General features: G+C 35.2%; 2 protein-coding genes and 1 long non-coding RNA gene across 3 annotated transcripts; 1 reads left to right on the top strand and 2 right to left on the bottom strand.

Moving 5' to 3' along the window:
- Nucleotides 2,935-5,764, top strand: LOC109727783 (probable BRI1 kinase inhibitor 1). The gene is made up of 2 exons (XM_020257961.1): nt 2,935-2,939; nt 4,406-5,764. Exons 1-2 carry the CDS (start codon nt 2,935-2,937, stop codon nt 5,259-5,261), a joined length of 861 nt encoding a protein of 286 aa, XP_020113550.1. The 3' UTR covers nt 5,262-5,764.
- Nucleotides 9,335-9,909, bottom strand: LOC109726279. The gene is made up of 3 exons (XR_002220477.1): nt 9,837-9,909; nt 9,570-9,657; nt 9,335-9,472 (listed from the first exon to the last, which is right to left on the bottom strand). It is a non-coding gene; the product is annotated as an uncharacterized LOC109726279 (long non-coding RNA).
- Nucleotides 13,120-14,302, bottom strand: LOC109724032. The gene is made up of 2 exons (XM_020252642.1): nt 13,761-14,302; nt 13,120-13,575 (listed from the first exon to the last, which is right to left on the bottom strand). The coding sequence occupies exons 1-2, from the start codon at nt 14,199-14,201 to the stop codon at nt 13,549-13,551; spliced, it is 468 nt and encodes a 155-aa protein (XP_020108231.1). The 5' UTR covers nt 14,202-14,302; the 3' UTR covers nt 13,120-13,548.

The raw sequence follows: 19,622 nt of genomic DNA, 5'->3' as shown, positions 1-19,622 counted from the left end.
ATGTAAAACATTCTATAAATAAAAGTCGGCAACTAAAACTCGGGGAAGCAAGTGATCCGTTTACTATAGCATTTTAGTATTTTAAATAAAAGATCCATGAAGTTTATGAGATCTAGTTCAAATTGTCTCGGCTAGCTGCTAAGCTTTTAGCGTTGTAGCTTTTGCTCGACCTTCATGCCTTCCGAGGCACGAAGATTATCGTATCATCGGAGTGAGATATATATATATATATATATATATATATATATATATTGATCCAATGATATGATAGCCATCGTGCCTCCCGAGGTACGATGGTTTAACAAAAGCTACTACGCCGAAAGTTTAGCTGCTAGCCGAGGTAATCTGAACTAGATATGATAACTTTCATAAATCTTTAATTTAAAGTATTAAAAAGCTATAGTAAATGGATAGTTTGTTCATCAGATTTTAACTTACCGACTTTTATTTTTAGAGTATTTTTTACTACTATTTTCTAAATTTAAGTTCTAGTTTATATGACTAGAATGAGATTTATCACTTTTCTTAAAAGATATTTTAAAAGTAGCGTAAACCTAACAAAATGTGGCAATTTGAGTTTTGTGTGGTGTAGCCGGTAATTTTAACAGTTAAAACTCTAGAAAACTAGTGATCAGTTTACTATAGCTTTTTTAGACTTTAAATCAAAGGTTTATGAAAGTTATCACATCTAGTTCAAATTGCCTCGACTAGCAGCTAAACCTTCGGCGTAGTAGCTTTTGTTGAAACATCGTGCTTCGCGAGGTACGATAGCTATCGTATCATCGGCCTGAGATTATATCGTTTATTTTTATTATGTTTTCATTTTATATCATTTCACATTAAGTTTAAAAAAAGGGGGGTTCCATGTACTATATAGAAGTAACGAAGTTAAAAAAATCCGAGTTTATATCTTTTGAGGGACGTGAAATGGAGAACATAATTAACGGGATACGTATTCTCTTTTATAACGTAATTTATAGAATGATATAAAACATGAGAGTTTATCCGATCAATAAACCCTATCTGAAATCGTTATTTTAAAACATTTTTATTTATATTTCTGTTTCAATGGATATTTATTACATTATCTTAATATATATGCTTTATCTAACGAGTTATTCGATAGTCTCACTCCGACTATACGAAGGCTTTCCTGTCTCAGGAAGCATAAAAATTCAGCAAAAGCTATAACCCTAAAAGCTTAGCTGTTAGCCGAGGTAATCTGAACTAGATCTCATAAACTTCCTAGATCTTTTATTTAAAACACTAAAAAGCTATAGTAAACGGAACACTAGTTTCCTTTAGTTTTAGTTACCGATTTTTATTTTTAAAATGTTTTACACTGCTATCCTGTAATTTTAAAGACTAGTTTCTATAATTAGAACAAAATATATCATATTTTTTAAAAGATAGTTTTAAAGTGTACTAAACTTATAAAGATATAGCAATTTTAACGTTTGCCGAGTGATGCTGGTAATTTTAATAACTAAAACTCGGGGAAGCTAGTGATCGGCTTACTATAGTTTTTTAGTGTTTAAAAAGTATCACCCCCATGATACTTTTACAAGTATTCTAGCCCTACTCTATATATATATATATATATATGCGAATATAGTTTCATCAAATATCAAATAATATTAGACTGATTGCACTCCTAGCTCTACAAGTTTAAGCCCTGCGCTTCCGCCGTAGACCTCTAGAAAGTTTTTCGCTCGACTCAGAAAATAAAAATTAGGAACTCCAAAGTAAACATTTGTTGAATTAAACAATCTCATTATTTAAAAAAAAAAAAATTTTCTTCAACAGTGTTTTTTTTGTCAAATTCCTTTGCAGCAGCTATCCGAAGTGCTTTCTCTCTTTTTCTCTCGCAATCACACGCACGTGCGCACGAGCACATATGCTCTTGTGATAATTCGATTTTGGATTTGTCCATATTCAAATGCGTGTCAAGTGTCTTTTTTTATGCTTTTTTTTCTTTTTTTTTTTCCAAAAGGAGTAGTATCAAATACTAAGCGTTACCTGATTAAATAGAGAAACATGTATTTTTTAAAAACATAATAATAATAAATTGGAGAGAACCATCAAAGTTAATTATATTTTGTTAGAACGAAAATAAGTAAATAAAAACTATAAAAGACAATATAAACAATTTTTGTTTATATTTTTTACAAGCTATAAATCACTTTGGTAATAACAGAAAAAATATATATATAAACCTTGGTGTTTTTTTTTTTTATCTCTTTTTTGTTTTTTGAGAAACACCTTATTTTGTATCAGACAAGAACGCATTATAAGCTAATCAGTAATTAAACAAATAATAAAAAAGCACATATACCTTGTTAATTAATTAATTAATGGGAATTAAGCTAATTAAACAGGGGAGGGACCATGGGACATGCATTATGTGCTAAGGAACAAAAAAATGGTCGTACCATGGAAGGAGAATATCTCGTTCCCATGTGGACGTGGGGACGGCTTAGATTTAGTTCATGTTCATTTCTTTTTTTCCCTTTTTCTCAAAGAAATTAAATAAACAAATAATTAAATAATAAAACTTCTCTTTTAGAAGATCATCTTTAGCTAATTAATTAACACACTCGTGCTACTAATTAACTTGTCTTAATTAGATGCATAGATTAAAAAGTTTATCATGTGATTTCGTAATAATTAGATAAGTTTTAAACATAACCATAAATAATAAAAATAAGCTAGAGAAAAAGTTTTCGCCACAAAATCAACAAAAAAGCAATATGGCATGCATTTCGTTTGGGTGTTTTCTATATTAATAGTTTTATGCGTAGTTCTCAATAATGTGGAAAGTTCGAATCAAATTCACAACCTAACAGAATCGTCAGTACAGAATACGTTCTTATACTAAATTTATTAGAGAGATTAATTTGATAGAAAAAAACTAAAAAAGTTGTCGACTAGGCAATGACGTTGATTTTATGCGAGAAAAAAAAGGGGCAAAAATGAGAGGAAAAAAAAAAAAAGAAAGAACCCCACCACGGTTGTCTCACCAACCTGGCTTGATAATGGCTCGGGTGGTATGCGATTAAATAAATTTGAGGAAATATTATAAACCATGCATGAACATGAGGAAATTTAAACAATTAATTAAATTTTGGAAGTAAAACCATGCATGAATCTTTGGGTGCAAAACCATTTAGTACCAAGCAAAATTTACAAGCAAGCAAAAAAAATGTTTCTTTTTTTTTTTTGAGAGAGAGAGAAAGGCTAGCTATTTCATTCATTAGGTAAATGAACTTAGTTATATAGAATGAAGCAGCTAGGGCCTCAGAAAGACAAAACGAAGAAGAATGGGGTTAGAAAAAAAAGAGCGAAAAAGAAGAAGCAAAAACATTTGTCCGAACCAAAGGGAGTAGCAGAACCAACGTCACCCTACTCTGCAAAAATCGGTCCACTCTTTCGCCAGACCTTGAATATGGTGAGCAGTAGAGATAGCATTCATGGATATGTTTGGAAAACAAAATGTTTCTTGTAAATACAAAAAGTCAATAAGCAAAGAGATTGAGTGCACATTTTTAATTAGCATTGAGCGAGAATTAATTAAGTAAAAATAATTTGATTTTCCAATTGAAGTCCAATAGGCTGACTTTTGGGAACTTGAAACTAATTGGTTTGTAACTCTTCCTAGCTCCAATGAGATCACTTAAACACAACTGGGTCAATTAATTAATATATAAAAGCAAGGGGGGATTGGATTTGGAGAGTTCTTTTGTCATCATCTTTTTAAGCACAATTGTTAATTGTGCCTACATTGGGTTAGACTCAAGGGATCAGGAAATTATTCTTTTTAAGAGTACTTAATTTCTCTCTAAATTTGAACTAAATCCCTCCCACCATATCTCTCTCTCTATAGTAAAATTATGGCCTACACTCTGATGCATCTGTTGATTAGTGTAACACACCACGAGAGCAATATATACCCCCCTCCGCGAGCCCAAAACACAACACCAACACCAACACCAACACCAACACCACCAGAGAAGAAAGAGAGAGGGAATCAACCTCGAACACATTCAGGTACCTCTCCCTCTCCCTCTCCCTCTCCCTTCCCCTTCCTATTTTGTTCTCATTCCAAAGCAACATCTCTCTCAAATGTCCCTTGAATCATAATCGGGAACGTACACGAGCAACGCAACACGCTAAATCCTACTACGATACGATTAGTACTTCTCCACAAACCCGGCTCTATTCCTCTAACCTAAAATCACTTACTTTACATCTCTCTCTCTCTCTCTCTCTCTCTCTCTCTCTCATCCCTTTCTCTCACAACTACGAATGTACGTGGTTGGCATAAGGATGTGGACACATGATATTTAGATTAAGCAAAAAATAAAATAAAATTTATAAGCTTGATTAAAAATAATACTCTAACTAGATCATCCGATATNAGGGAGAGAGAAAGAAGAGACCACCACAACCACAACCACAACACAAAACCCGAGCGCCTCCCCCCTCCACCCCCTCCCCCTTCCTCCACCACCTCCCCCTCCCACGACTTCTCCTTCACCATCTCCCTCATCCCCTCACCTCCTTCTCCTCCTCCTCCTCCTCCTCCTCCTCCTCTCTCCGCCGCCACCACCGCATCCCTCGACTTATTCCCCGCCGACGACATCTTCCTCCACGGCCACCTCCTCCCCCTCCAATACTCCCTCCCCTCCACCCACACCGCCACCACCACTGCCACTACAATTACAACGGCTACTACAACAATAACGACGACGACGACGACAACAACCCACAACAACAACGTCGACGCCGTCGACAACAAAGAGAAGCCCTCCAAGCCCAAGTCCCTGTCCTCCTTGTTCGGCCTCGGCAAGCCGAAGAAGCTGGGCGAGGAGGAGGCGGACAAAAGCAAGAAGGACAGGAAACACAAGGTGTTCGACGTGGGCCGGCTGCTGAGGAAGTGCATGGTGGAGCCCATACGCGTGTTCATGTCCGGGGACAAGGACCGGAGGCGCGACCTGCGCCGCGGGCAGCGCCCGCACTCCTTCTCCGGGCACCTGAACCCGAGGGACAAGGAGCACTCGTGGCGCAAGAAGAGGCGCCCCGGCGGCCAGCTCTCGGCGCCCGCGTCGATGCGGACGTCGCCCACCAACAGCGGCCACCTCTCAGCCACGTCGCTGAACATGTCGTCGTCCGACGAGAGCACCATGGAGGAGCTCCAGAGCGCCATCCAGGCCGCCATCGCCCACTGTAAGAACTCCATCGCCGCCGCAAAAAAAGCATGAGAAATTAAAAATAAAAAAAATATACATATATTTATTTATATTTATACATATATGCAGGTGTTTTGGATTGACGTAATTACAGCTCGGTCGTAAATCGAATATATATTGTTCTCGTATTCTAAATGTATACTTAATTTTTTTTTTTTTGAAGATATTTTCGTTCCAAATTTTGGTACTTCGATTTACGACCGAATTGCAGCTGCGGCAATTCAAATGCCAATTACGGTGATGAGGAGATCGGAGTTTACTGGGGATTTGTTTTGGTGTGTAGAAATTCGGGAGATTTATATCATGTGGTATAATTGTTAACAATTAAGTGTGAATTAATTAAACGGTGTGCAGAATGAGTTTTGTATTTCCAAGTTTCATTTACGTTTTGCAGAGACATATATACTTTATTTTTTCTCGGAGTTTCATAGTTAATGGAAACTGTGAAGAACATCAACTCAAAAAAGCAAAAAAAAAAAGGCTATGAAAAATATGTTGTAACTTCAATTAAGTTTAAAGAATTAATTCTTCATTTTCCTTTTTTTTTATTACTATAATCTAGAGGGATTTTGCTGCTATGATATGTGGAATTTTTGGCACACATTGTTTTTTTTTTGTTCTCTTATAACTTTTGCCAACATGTTACATATTGAGTCAGGAAGATGGAAGTATAAATTTCACATGAAAAAAAAATTACTTTTAAGCTTGCCCAAAGTAGATATAAGTTTATTTTGGCGTCCTATTAGATATATTCTGTAATAGTGCGATTAGAAGAAACACTATTTGATAATCTTTTTAGTAGTTACTCTATGCATTATAATTAGAAATACGAAATTGAAACTTCTACTTGTAATAATCGAAATCTCATTTTTAGGGTCACACTAAAAGATAGAAGGTTCCAAATTTTCTTCTATTGAGTACGTACTTTAATTATTTACTAGAGACACTTAACTCTTGTTGCAAGCTAAAGCAACTGGGCCCACGTGACAGCAACGAGCCATAAAGCTGAGGAACTCCTTTAATTGGAGTGTATTGCAAAATCAATCCAATCCAAAGAAAGAACCAAATCTGCTTGTGTTGGATCAATCACTAAAACTAATGATTGATCCAACACAAGCTATATATTTTATATTTGGAATCACAAGCTTTTACTTATCAAGTCACTTAGGTTGCGATCGATGTTGTTAGAACTAGTATATTCTTATTAATGAGTTGCCAATGATTCAAATCAAGTATGAAACTAACAATATTTTCTAATCTATAATAATTTAGAACATGTATCACCTACGAATCTACAATGATTTTATTATTTCATTAATACCTTTTACAGCTACGAACTTGAGTTGAAAAATAATAATTTGAATATTTTCAATAGATAATATTGAGGATTTATTATCGAAATATTACAAGCCGTGGACCAAAATGACCCCCCTAATGGTAAACGAGAAGCTTATTAATCTGATAAGTGATAACATTGGATCAGATGGCGAAGTAAATTGGTCTAAGTTCAGAGGCCCATAGATCCATGAATTTAATTGCTTTAGACTATGAAAACCAAGAAAGCATTATTTATAGCTCATTGATTAGTACTGTGCACAGCTAAATGGAATATGTGGCTTTGGAATTTACAGGCAATTTGCATCACTTTAATAAGTATATCTTAACCACCTTTTTATGTAAGCTTTATGCAGAACATTATTAGTTATATATTATCATCACTGGTGAAACTTAATTACTATATAATATTTTCAATCAAAGATTTCGTATTCATGTAGATGGGCTTAAATGTCAAATCACTTAGAAAGTCAAAGATACAGGGCATCTTAACTGTTCACTTTTGGGGATCTAATCCTCCTAAGATTCATTAGTGGTCACAATTGAGTACCATGTTTGATCATGTCCACCCAAAATTAACCTGTCTCACAAAAGAAGGATGCTTCACCTACACATCTGTAGCATTTTGGGATCCATTCTCCCGGATTGAATTAGTGTACACTTCATATGCTTTTTAGTTTTAAGTAAAACAAAAGGCACCCACCATGGACATAAAAATAACCTGTAGAAGGAGCTCATTTTTCAGCTTAAAAACAACAAGGAAATTTGTCCAAATACTCTGTTTTCGTGTTCTGATTGAATAAATATGATAAATATAAGAACTTATTTGGATGCATGAATATCTTGTAAGTGAAAATGAAAGATATTTATAATAAATCACCTTGAAGATCTTCTATGCTGAGAATAAGAATTATGAGGACTTCACAGTTGGAAAACATTAAACTCCCCTGAAAAAACATGAAAAGATTCCAAACGAACAAAAGATATCACCAGATACTTTGTTCTGACAACCAACGGATCCGAAGGATCTTCACTAAATCCTGCAATAATGACCATAGAATGTACCGGTGGCAATTTCGAAATTACTTAAGCCATTTTTGGATGTATGAATATTTTATTTGGTATATTCTTTTGATTTATTCAAGAAGCATGTAATATTTAGTAGATAAGGAGAGTGATCGAATGTTTTGAATAAATACTGTATTCCACTTGCAAATTATTCATTTGAAATAAGATGAATTACTTCCTAAGTGAAATATACCATCCGACTAAATCATTAATACTATTTTTTTTTAAGGAGCAAAAACCAAACAACTAACTTTCAATTACACAGGAAAACTTTTATTAGGAATAAACTATCATTGGATATCTTATTTTGACAAAACAAACAGGGCCTTAGTATGCACCAGCGAGGTATAACAACACGAAAGAAAGATGCGAATGAGAGAAGGGTTTAGCACATGAAGATTTATGTGGTTCGGCATAGTGGACTAGAGTCACTAGATTATTATTAAAGATAACAATTATTGCTCACTCAGTTCATTTTCATTCCTCTCTCATGATATCGAAGAACTCGATATCTTCGCAACTGTTACCTGATTGCCTTCTTCAAATCGTATGCCATGATTATAAATAGATCTACTATTAAAACATGTTATTTAGTTATATGCTGCGCATCAAACTCGAAAGCAGTAACCTGATGCAAGGTTTATAATCAACATCTAACCTGACCCACTCAAAAACCTGTACACACCTTGAATGAGCTAAAGAACCAACATATGCCTTGGCATTATCAGGACAAAAATAATTGAATACCCCCCACAATGTACATATCCTCCTAATAAATGCCCTGTGCACAGAATAGTAGCAAACATTGGCATTGAAAAGCTATGCAACAGTTGGCACTGCAGGTGAAGATAACATATCTGGGGCCTCCTGCAATAAACTCAATTTGTGGGAGTAATTAATGGCTAAAGAGCCACCCCATCCCCTCCACAACCAACCATTGATTGCAACTACTCGTCAGAATTCAATCATGAAGCCATACACTGCTGCATCTGGACCTACTCATCAGAGCCGTCCGTTTCAGGAATACGATATGTTCAATGCACCGGATCCTTCCGGATGGAGGCCCTTCATACTGGAGCATGAGAGGTTAAGGATGTAAGCATGCTTCTTTCCGAAGCTAATGCAGAGGAAGTTTGTATTAGTAAGAAGTTAGGTGGAGTGTTACATTTAGTTCCTGAAATTAAGAAGTGTCATGGGGGAATGGTGCAGTAGAGTTTAGTTCAGAGTGGATGATAATCAGAGGATATTGGATTTGATCATAAGGTGAATTATTAGTTAATTACCACTGACTAATCTGTTTGGTGATTCCACAAGAATGAGTTCACTAAATAATTAAATTGACTATGATTCAACAAAAATTGAGCATGGCTCCAAAGAAAAGGAACCTTATGATCATGACAAACACCGTGAAGTAAGATGTTTCTATACTGTTTATTTACAATTACTCTGTGATATTATAATTAGTTGTACATCAGAAAGAACTCAAGTATGCAAGAGTTTGTATTATGATTTGCCAAACAATTGAATTTTTTTTTTTTTTCAATTGATCAAATAGCGCGCTTTTTTTTGACGCACTGATATTCCAGCGTAAACACTTTATTTAATCTGCAGAATCGATAAAAGTTAATATTGAAAATCTACAAACAATGGAAATTGAAATGCACAAGATAAACGATGTAGAATACAGTAGGAATAAAATAACATTTTAAGTTTGTTAATTTTCCATTTTTCAGTGCAAAAACCATCTAATACATTTTACGCAGGAATTATCACTTTCTTCATTATTTAGGCTACCCATCCAGCAGCAGAAATCTCTAGTCCTACAATAAGACAGACAGTGGTCTTCGCGTTAAATTGAGATGTTATCATGTCTAATGCAAAACAAATTTTCAATTTGGGGGATAAATTGATGATTACGCCGTCCATTTTAAGGTGCAATACTACAGTGGTCCTTGTGTTCATTGTGCTTTTCTTTTATAAATGTACTTGAAACCCCTTGTAACACCTGCAAATTCCGAGTTCAAAGCAATCAATTGACTAGAAAATTCATTATTTGGGACACTAAACAAAAACTATTAACAACTCTATCCTACAGAAAATCTTTACTGCTTGCGTCATGGCAAATCAGGAATTTAGCTGCAACAGTCATGATTCTTATGACAGGAAATCAAATTAACCACTTACATCAATAAGGAAACAGCAGATCTTCTGTCATATGACTTGTAGCAGCTAATCCGAATTCATTGTTACAAATGTACAACGTAGGTAGTTGATCTTAATGAAGGGTATAGGACTAAACAATGCTTCCTCATACTAGTTTGTTTACCTTTGTGTCCTTAACTTTCGACAAGTAATTCGATAGATCAATCTTCTTGTACATACCTTCCTTGCATTTACGTACTCTTCGATTTAATTAGTTGTCTTTAGTGTCTACTTGACCGCCACTCAATCGAGAGTATTTGATCTACCATCATTCCCAATTTAAATTGACCCTTTACTTCTTTTCATCAGAACCTGTTGTCGCCAATGTTAATGCCATCATATTGTCTCTATACGAGTTTCCTTTCCTTATTTGTCCGATTGAGCGAATCTCCTATATGAGGAAAATCAGACACTGGGTTAAGTCGGCACGCATTCATGTTTAATTTGTTACAAGCTACAAGAGGGAGAAGATTTGATCCTATTACTTGAGACACGCCTAATCCATGAGTTTCACAAAGAAAATAAGCACTTTCAGAGATAAGAATGGAAAAACCAAGTACTGTAGAGCTTAAAATTTGCTGTTATACGGATGAAAACTCGAAGAATAGCTATACTTAAAGCTGTGTAGTTAAAAAAAAGAAAAAATGGAAGGAAAAAAAGGCGGAAAAACAATAGCAAGACATGAAAGTAATCAGAATGCAATTTCAAAGGAAAAGGGAATTTCCAGGACACACTTAAAGTGACAGAATGAAAGGATACCCAATGTTACGTTCGAAGCGACAGTAAATATTGAATAACAAATATCTACAAAAGATACTAGAGTTTATAATGAAATTGCATTCACATACAACATCTCTGAAATTATGCCTTGCACTCGGTACCTCTCAGCAACGAAAAATAAGAGATTAAGCAACCCAAAAATTCCAGTTGCCTTTAGACACTGACATACAGAAGTATCCAAAGTTCTGAATCTTGCTCACAGATTAACATGACTGAAAATAAGATACTCGCAAAGATGGTTACATCAACATTTGCTTCCCTGCTTAACTAACTTCTGCAGCTAACTAGTATAATTCATCTTAAACTATGAGTTATGTGGAAGCTATACGAAATAAGCCGAAGCTGTTCTAAAATCAGAAACATCCTAAGTGTATCACAACAGATAATTTCACTCAACATGCATTTTTCTTTCTTGGATCAGCAAAACAGACACTGAACCAAATTGGCCAGTCGGAGAGGGTCCTACTGAAATAGAAAATTCAGCCGCTTAGGAAACGAAGTTTTCGTACACAAACATTGTTCTTCGCTTGCAAGATTCAGCAACCGTAGTGGAGATATAGTACAAGATCTGTTAGTACTACGATGGAGATCTCTGCTCTTCTGTATTTGTTCTTTAAGTCAAAGAACTTGTTTTTTACTTTGATCTGAATGACTAATTACTGTTTTTTGTCCAAACTTTTCAGAATTCTGCCATGAAAAACACCAAACAAGTTTTGTAATTGAGTTTTCTGAAATCCAAGAGAGAAAATGAGAACATTTATACCGAACTTGAATTTAAATGTGGCAGCTTATAGTTCATAGTGTAATTCTTATCTTCATATCAGAAACCATCAAAAGCAACTAGAGTTGAGTTCTCATTACACGCGCACACACACACGAACACAAAAAATAAAAAAATAAAAAAAGTAAAAAATAAAAATATCTCAAGAAGGATATCGACTGGTAGGAGTACACTTGTCCATAGTATAATTAAATAATTCTAGTGGACCACATATTATAGCATCTGCTCATCATAATATCGACTAAAACTTCAGAAACAAACAAATATATATGTCGGGCCTTCTCAATCCATTATGCCATTGTCACAAAAATTAAATTTTATTATGAAATTTCTGAAAATTTTGTTGGAAATTAATCTCCTCCTCAAAAGAAAAAAAAAAAGAAAGAAAGAAAAAAGAATGAAAAATACTTGGCAACACTAAAATCGCAAAGTAACATCGGATATAATTTTTCAGAAAATAGATTTGGAGAAATTGAGAAAACTTAAAAACAGGATAAATACTCAAACTTCAGTACGCTCGATCGGCATTGTACATTAATTTCACTCAAACCTTACATAGTTCCTAAATTTTTTTAGCAGTTTGATTTCTAACATTTTATAACAAATTAGAATTTCATTATTAAAATGATATATACCTTGAAACTGTTTTGAGTAAACTAAATGAATATAACAATTATATTTTTTGCAGACATAATATATTTTAATAATTAAGAACTACAAAATAATAAGATATAAAAGTGTTTTGTACTAATGTGTTAAGTGAAAATACGATGAACAAACGACATTTTTGTGGCTGATACAAAAAATTTTCCCAGAAATTTTAGAAGGCTGGGCATGATTAGAAAGATGTTGCTACTTGAAACATTTTATTTGTCAAATGGTTTATTGTTACAATAGATAAGTTTTTTCGTTTTTTGTTTTTTTTTTAAAATGGATTTTATAATAGTTCATGTGATTGTTTGATAGTTAAGTATTGAGGCATTAATTAGGGCCCATAAAATAAATTATTCTTGGTTCCTTGTTGCTTAAATAAATACACATATGAATTAAGACTTTGACTAGTCCAACCTATGGCGTACTAAGCTTGTCCTATGCAAGCTAACTGATAGCATAATAAACAAATTTGTTGTCCTTTAACAAAATTTATTGCTCTCAAAAGACAACCTAAAATTAGGATGGTCATCATATAAAAAGACCCTAATTAAACCTAATTAATGTAGAGTAAAAGAAGTGGTAGCTAGTTTCTAGTGCAAAATGTATAGCCACTAAGCCGAAGTTTCCGTAAATCCCGTAAAAGGAGGTGAAAGTTTTACATTTTGAATTCACATTATCATCATTTTTTCTTTTTTTTTTTAAGAAAAAAAAAGCTTTGGATTGATCGTTTTATTTGTCCTTTTCGGAGAGGAGTGGAGAGGAGGAGGAAAGAGAGGGACAATAACTGAGTAGAGCATAAATGAGCCCTTGCATTGATGATGAGAAACACCAAAGATCAAAATGTACAAAACTCCCTCACACACTGTCCCTTTGTCTCTCTCCCTTTTCCCCACCTCTCAAGTCTCAGCCATGAAATATAAAAGGAGCACTGTTCCCTACCACAAAAAGCCCAATTCAACATTGATGATCTCATAAAAGTACTCTCTCTCTCTCTCTCTCTCTCTCTCTCTCTCTACACATCTGTATAGAAGAGTTATCATACCATATTAATTTCCCAGCCCCAACCAGTATAATTATTACTATCATTATTGCATTAATTATATGAGGAGGAGAAACCACATGGGAAGAAGCTCAAATACAAAATCCACCCTGTGGGAAAAATACAATTAATTGGTCTTCATTACAGAGAGAGAGAGAGAGAGAGAGAGAGAGAGAGTTAATAGTACCACCATCTACCAACATCCAAGCATCCTTAACTCCAAAAAAGAAAAAAAAAGAAAGAGAGAGAGAGAGAGAGCTTTCCCTTTAGTTCCAGTCCCTACACACCCCATTCACTTCCTCCAACCACATACAAACATCAACAAGTAGATGATGAACAACAAAAAGGAAGCATCACTACCACCATTACTATGCCTTGTCCTTTCATTGCTAACTTAACTGAGTATCATGTGCCATGTTCTTGTCATGGCACCTTCGTTCTCACATCCCTCCATCACTTGGTACCTCCTGCATTAATTAATATTTTAGAAATTAGAGTAAATCACCTAAACTACTCAATATAAATTAAGTGATCATAATGCATGTCTGCGTCTTTTCAGGCATCAGAGTAAATAGCACTTTGAAAATGCACATATATATGCCAGTACATCAGCGGCCTTTTAATTAAATTAGCTTTTAGGAGAAGAACAGACCTCCTCGATGTACTTGGCAGGATAATTCTCGGGCACGCTGGCACCGCCCTTCTTGTACAGCGTGGAATGATGGGCCGGCTTCTTGAACCCGAGGAGCTCCTTCCAGCGGACGGAGCCCTTGGGGCCGGGCCGGCAGTCGTCGTCGTGGGCCTGCAGCTCCTCGCGCAGCGTCGTCATCGGCCTCGGAGCCATGGATCCGCTTTGCGGGCTCTCCTTGAGGGGGAGGATCCGGCCCTTGAAGAAGAGCTGGTCGGCGGCCATCATCGGGTGGCTGCCGACGGAGAATTCGAAGTCCGGATCGGCCGGCCCTGCCGGCGCCCGGTTCGAAGGCGGCGGTTCCACCGCAAAGTCACTGGAGAAGGAAATTCGCGGGCTGATCGGCGGCAGCGGCGGCGGGCACAGGCCCTGGTGGTCCGGGTTGAACATGTTGATGCACGCCATTCGCTAAATTCTACCTCTTTGGTGGATGAATGGGGCTTGTGTGTGTGTGTGTGTGTGTGTCTCTGTGTGTGTGTGTTTGTTTTTTCCTATGGCGAGGAGGGGTTAGTTCGTGTATATATAAAGAAGGGGGAGAGGAGGTGAGAGGAGGATTAAAAAGGGTGGTGAGAGATGCATGGCATGTAGTGGTTGAGTGTGGGTTTGAGTAGCGGGAACAATTCACTGGACCTGGTGCATCCATACAACTGAGCCATCTTTTTATCCTATCATTGGGGTCCTCTATTGCAGTGGTGATTGTTAATTAGCCACAAACGATATATATGCTGTCACAAATTTCGACGAAAATCAATTGTAACAAAAAGCTTCAGAAAAATATTTCTTGTCATTGTAATTGTGTACGTTGAGCCCCGCAGATCCCCACGCTTAACCAAATTATTACATTCTAATGCTTCTACTTAGATCTGCCATTGAATTTAAGGATCCATATATGCTGTTAATTAAATCCGGCCCCCAAGAAGCCTGTATCGGAGCACGCGCGTATTCAATTTCCCAAACTTTAGCCTAAATTACACGATTGAATTTCAAAATGATGAAAAGATGGCAGAACCGCCGAATCGTAGAATGAGCAGTGGTGCATGGCACCGGGTGCAGGCAATAACGCCTTACGACTGTGCCGGGGCATCTAGATCTGTCGTATATTGTTACTAATAATATGTATGCATTTGTTTATTAAATATCGTAACATTGAATATAGCTTGTGTGCGTCACAGTGTGCTGGATAAATGTGGATTAAAATCATGTAGAGGAAGAGGAGTCAAATTGGATTGGATCAACTCAGCGTGTGCACAGTGGTCCCCAAACACAGGAAAGAGTGAGGTGTCGGTGCAAATTAATTATGTGTTGTAGTAATATTCAGATGTGCGTGGCTTATGGATCAATTAATGCCAGTTAATAATTTGTTAAAACAATTAATTAATGATGTTTAAAGATCCAATATGATCATTCATCCTGTTTTAGGCAAAATCTATAGCTAATTTTTATTCCATATCGGATTATCTCTAAAATTATTAGAGTACGTAGAATGAGCAGTTCAAAGTGAGCTTCTGATTACGACCATTGATCTCACTAGCGTCTCTTCTATTGAGGCAAAATGTACACTATTCAAATAATAATTGATCTTAATTAGTTAGAGTGTATTTTATCGAATAAACAATTAGATATAGAGCTGCAGCATACATTGAATCTCAAACCAAATCAATATAAATATGGTTAGAGCAATATTCATATAAATGATTCATTTGGATTCACCATAAATGCGAGCTGGCCAGGTTAAATTGTTAATGAACTTTTCTTATCAATTAGAGCGGCATTGTCACTAATGATTGATCAATTGTACCATAATTTTTTTGCGATTACTAACTTAAACTTGATTTGGTAATTACATTTTCGATCATTAAATGCCTCCATTATTATTTCGGATATATGTTTCGTAGAATTAATTGTACGACTCCTCCCCAGTAATAACAATGTCTCCTATGCGAAAGTAAATACAAATAGAATTGATTCATGTTGGAGCCAGTGCACACACGTGCGTAGGGGGGTTGTATTTTGGTACAAGTGGAGTCTGAGACGGTGACACGTGTCTCGCACGGGGATGCGTACACGGTGGTGGGTTTTCCTGTTTCGTGTAGCAGGGATTTGCACATGATTTGGGCCCTTTGTGGGGAATGCAATTACACGTACGTACAAGGAAATTGAGAACTTTGTTGGGTACGTAGTAGCTTTCGTGGCGTAGATTCGGGACTTATTATAAGCTTCTGGATCTGCTAACGCTATGTTAATGGAGCGTACGTGCATGGAAATAGAGCTAGAGAGAGAGAGAGAGAGAGAGAGAGAGGTAGGTGACATGTATTGGAATAGAGAGAGAGAGAGATGTGACATGTTGGAATAGAGTTGTAAGNAGGGACACGTATTAGAATAGAGTTAGAGAGAGATGTGACATGTTGGAATAGAGTTGTAAGCTGAAACAGTTCCAGCATCTTGTCCCGTAAGTGGCGGAGATTAAATCGAATCGAACCACAGTTAAATTCGTAAGCATCGTGCTTTTATATATTTAAAGTGTGATAAATACATCATCTTCTTCTGATTGGCCTTATAGAGTTTTTTTTTTTTTTTTTGAGAAATAGGTAGCAAACTATCCGTTTCGTTTATTTCATTTAGAAATAAACTTAGCTAGAAATGTGAATCAATTAGGATTCGAACTTGGGTCTCGGGTACCAACCACCAAGCCCTTTGCTACTTACTCTAGAGACGGTCGGTTGGCTTTATAGTGTTCATTAGCGTTTACGATTCATAGTAATGTAGATTAAAAAACTTTCTTTAAAAAGCAGCCCACGTGTATATATATATATATATAAGAAATTTATAAGGAGAAATTACTGTGTAGACTAGGTCTACTATGTTATAATGGCCTAGAAATGAGTCTGGTTCAGTCATTGTTTTTACTCATAGTTGTAGCCGTCTCTAGTAAAACTAGCCATGAACATAAAATAAGATGGCTTTAATTATTGTCGCAAAAGTAGATATAAAATTTTACGTTTGACTGTGACATCCAAAAATAATTGGGATCAATGATTTAACCATAATGCTTTTCTTAATAGTTCTATGTACTCATGGAGTATTTCGCTAAACATGCAATAGCAAACTTGTGAGGACTAGTCTTAGCACTATATCCAGTTGTAAAACTTAAATATGTTTAGTACTGCATGTACTTTTTTGGGGACAATTAATCATTCGTTCTCTTTTAGGAACCCCTGAAAATTAAAGATGGACGAACTTTTTTTTATAGGTTCCTCTAAGTTCGCTCTACCAATTCGCTGTTAAAAATCAAACGTAGCGTAAATCATTTACGATTTATTAAATTATACTAATGAGAACTCGCTGAGAAGCTCGAAGCCACGCTCTCTTGAGCCATTTAAGCCATGCAATGTCGACGAGTCAGGTACAGGGATGGGGTGATAGACCCGGTCTAGGAGATAGAGAGATGGTTTTCTAAAAAATCACTTGTGACCAAATTAATTCTCATGGACCGTTGACCGGACGTTGACTGGCTTTAGGGTTTGTTATTCATGAGCAGTGTACGTAAGCGCGAAGAGGACGGGGACGGGCGCATGAGCTGGCGAACGCGACAGCTCGATAAGACCACGTGATCCCGAGAGATCCTCCCCCTTTAATTATTTACTCTTATTAGAAAAGATACAGCCAAAAAAGACAGAAAAGAACGCAGAACCCCTCAACTTTAGGCATTTTTCTGAAATAGGCCCTTCTCTTTACTTTTCAGTAATGTATTGGTATACTCTAGCATGATATTTTAGAGTGCCATTAAAATCTTTTATATTAATCAGCTACGGCAGACTGTCGGCATATTGACAATATATACAGGGTAATATTACCGACAAGTGGCAAAAGGCTTGATGGTTGGTATTCGAGACCCAAGTTCGAATCCTAATTGCTTCACATTTCCAGCTAAGTTTATTTTTAAATGAAATAAATGAAGCGGGTAGCGTGCTATCTATCTCTCAAAAGAAAAATGTTGGGAGAGAAGTATACTTCAAATACCACCCCCTGTGGTTTTATACTTTTTTATTTTAGTACCCTTTGGTTTAAAGTGTATCAATTTAGTACACAGTGGTTTCATTTTTCTCTTTTTATTATCTCCTTTACTAATTTTTTTCGTTAAATCAGTGACAGAGTTAAAACTAAAAGGTATTAAAGTGAATATTCGATAAACTTAGGTAGGATATTTGAAGTATTTTGTATATAATTTAACAAAATGTTAACGAAAAAGCTGACGAAAAGAGAAAAGTGAAACCACAGGATATTAAACTGATACATTTTAAACCACATAATACTAAAGTAAGAAAGTGCGAAACCACACTAGTAATATTTGAAGTTTATCCTTTCTTTTAAGTTAAAAATTTTTTTTATGGCTCAATTAGTTAATAGTTGTTAAATATATCAATTTTAATTATTCCCCCTAAAATAATTTAATAATATTAGATTTGATGAGATTATCGATAAATTTGATAAAATTTCTAATTTATTTGGGTAAAGTTACTTAATTTTAAAAAATCCAAAGTTAAAACAAGTTAATTAAAAAGAAGGACCAATTTCAAAGTAATGTATAGTAAGGGGCCGCCATGCGTGTTTATTTAAATAGTGTTTTTGCTAGCTCCTTTGTTTTCTTTGTTAAATAAATAAATAAAAGAAAACAATTTTTTTTTCTTTAAAAAGTAAATAGAAAAGTGACCTCGGTTTTGGACGGTGTGGAGCTTCCATGTGGCCTCATGAACGGCGCCCCTCTCCTCTCCTAGTCCTAACTTTTATTAACTGCGCATGTGAGGGGTTGTGACACTTTTGATTCGAATTTACAATTTTGCCCCCAATGTCTCTAAAGTTTGTCGTTTTTTGTGTGGGTGTTTTTTTTTTTTTCCGAAAAAAATATAATAAGCTATCTGTTTCATTCATTAATAAGATGAATCAGAACCGCCGTCCCTAGAGCAAATGGTAAAGAATTTGGTGGTTGATATCTAAGACCCAAGTTCGAATCCTAATTTATTCACATTTCCAGCTAAGTTTATTTCTAAATGAAATAAACGAACCAGGTAGCATGTTACCTATCTCTCTCTCAAAAAAAAAAAAAAAGAGTTAAATTAAAAAGATAAAGCAAGAAAAGCCTCATTTGGGACGTATCATCCAAAAAAAAACAATCACATTTTGATGTAGTAAAAGATAAACCATCTTCAGTTGTCTATAATCTATCTTATTATACACTTTTACTAAAAATAAAAAATAAAAAATCTTTTTTTTTTTTTTAAATTCTCGATACATAGTTGTTGTAGTTCGCTAAGCATATCTTTTAACAACACTTCGATATTAAGCACTTCTAAATTTACTAAGCATTTCTAAGGATTCTAGTTGATATTGAAAATTATTTAATATTATTGGATAAAACAGTATTAATATATATATATATATTTGCTTTTCAATGAGACTGCAAAAAATTTAGAGTAAATGAGATTTATTGTAGCACGTGAATGTAATATTACAACACAAAACAAATATAATATTTTTCGGATTTTTTCATTACATGTAATGCATTTCTTGAGGCTTCGTTTGGTTTTGGTATAAGTAAGAATTATTTATTCCAGTGATAGATACAGGTTTAGGTATAAGCGAGAACTAAATTAATTTTGTATTTGGATGAAAATTAGGTTGTTGTTGGAAATAAAAAAAAAGCATTTGAATAGAAAAGATGCAATAAGAAAAATAGTAGATAGATGAATAAAAAATTCTTACTTATACTTTCTCATTATATTTGAATTTATATTTTTAAATTTTATATTTAAATTTTTAAAAATTTTA

This window comes from Ananas comosus, linkage group 2 (assembly GCF_001540865.1).
Source record: "Ananas comosus cultivar F153 linkage group 2, ASM154086v1, whole genome shotgun sequence".
Taxonomy (NCBI): Eukaryota; Viridiplantae; Streptophyta; class Magnoliopsida; order Poales; family Bromeliaceae; genus Ananas; species Ananas comosus.
Note: the sequence above shows the minus strand (reverse complement) of the source record. Positions and strands in the feature narration are given on the sequence as shown.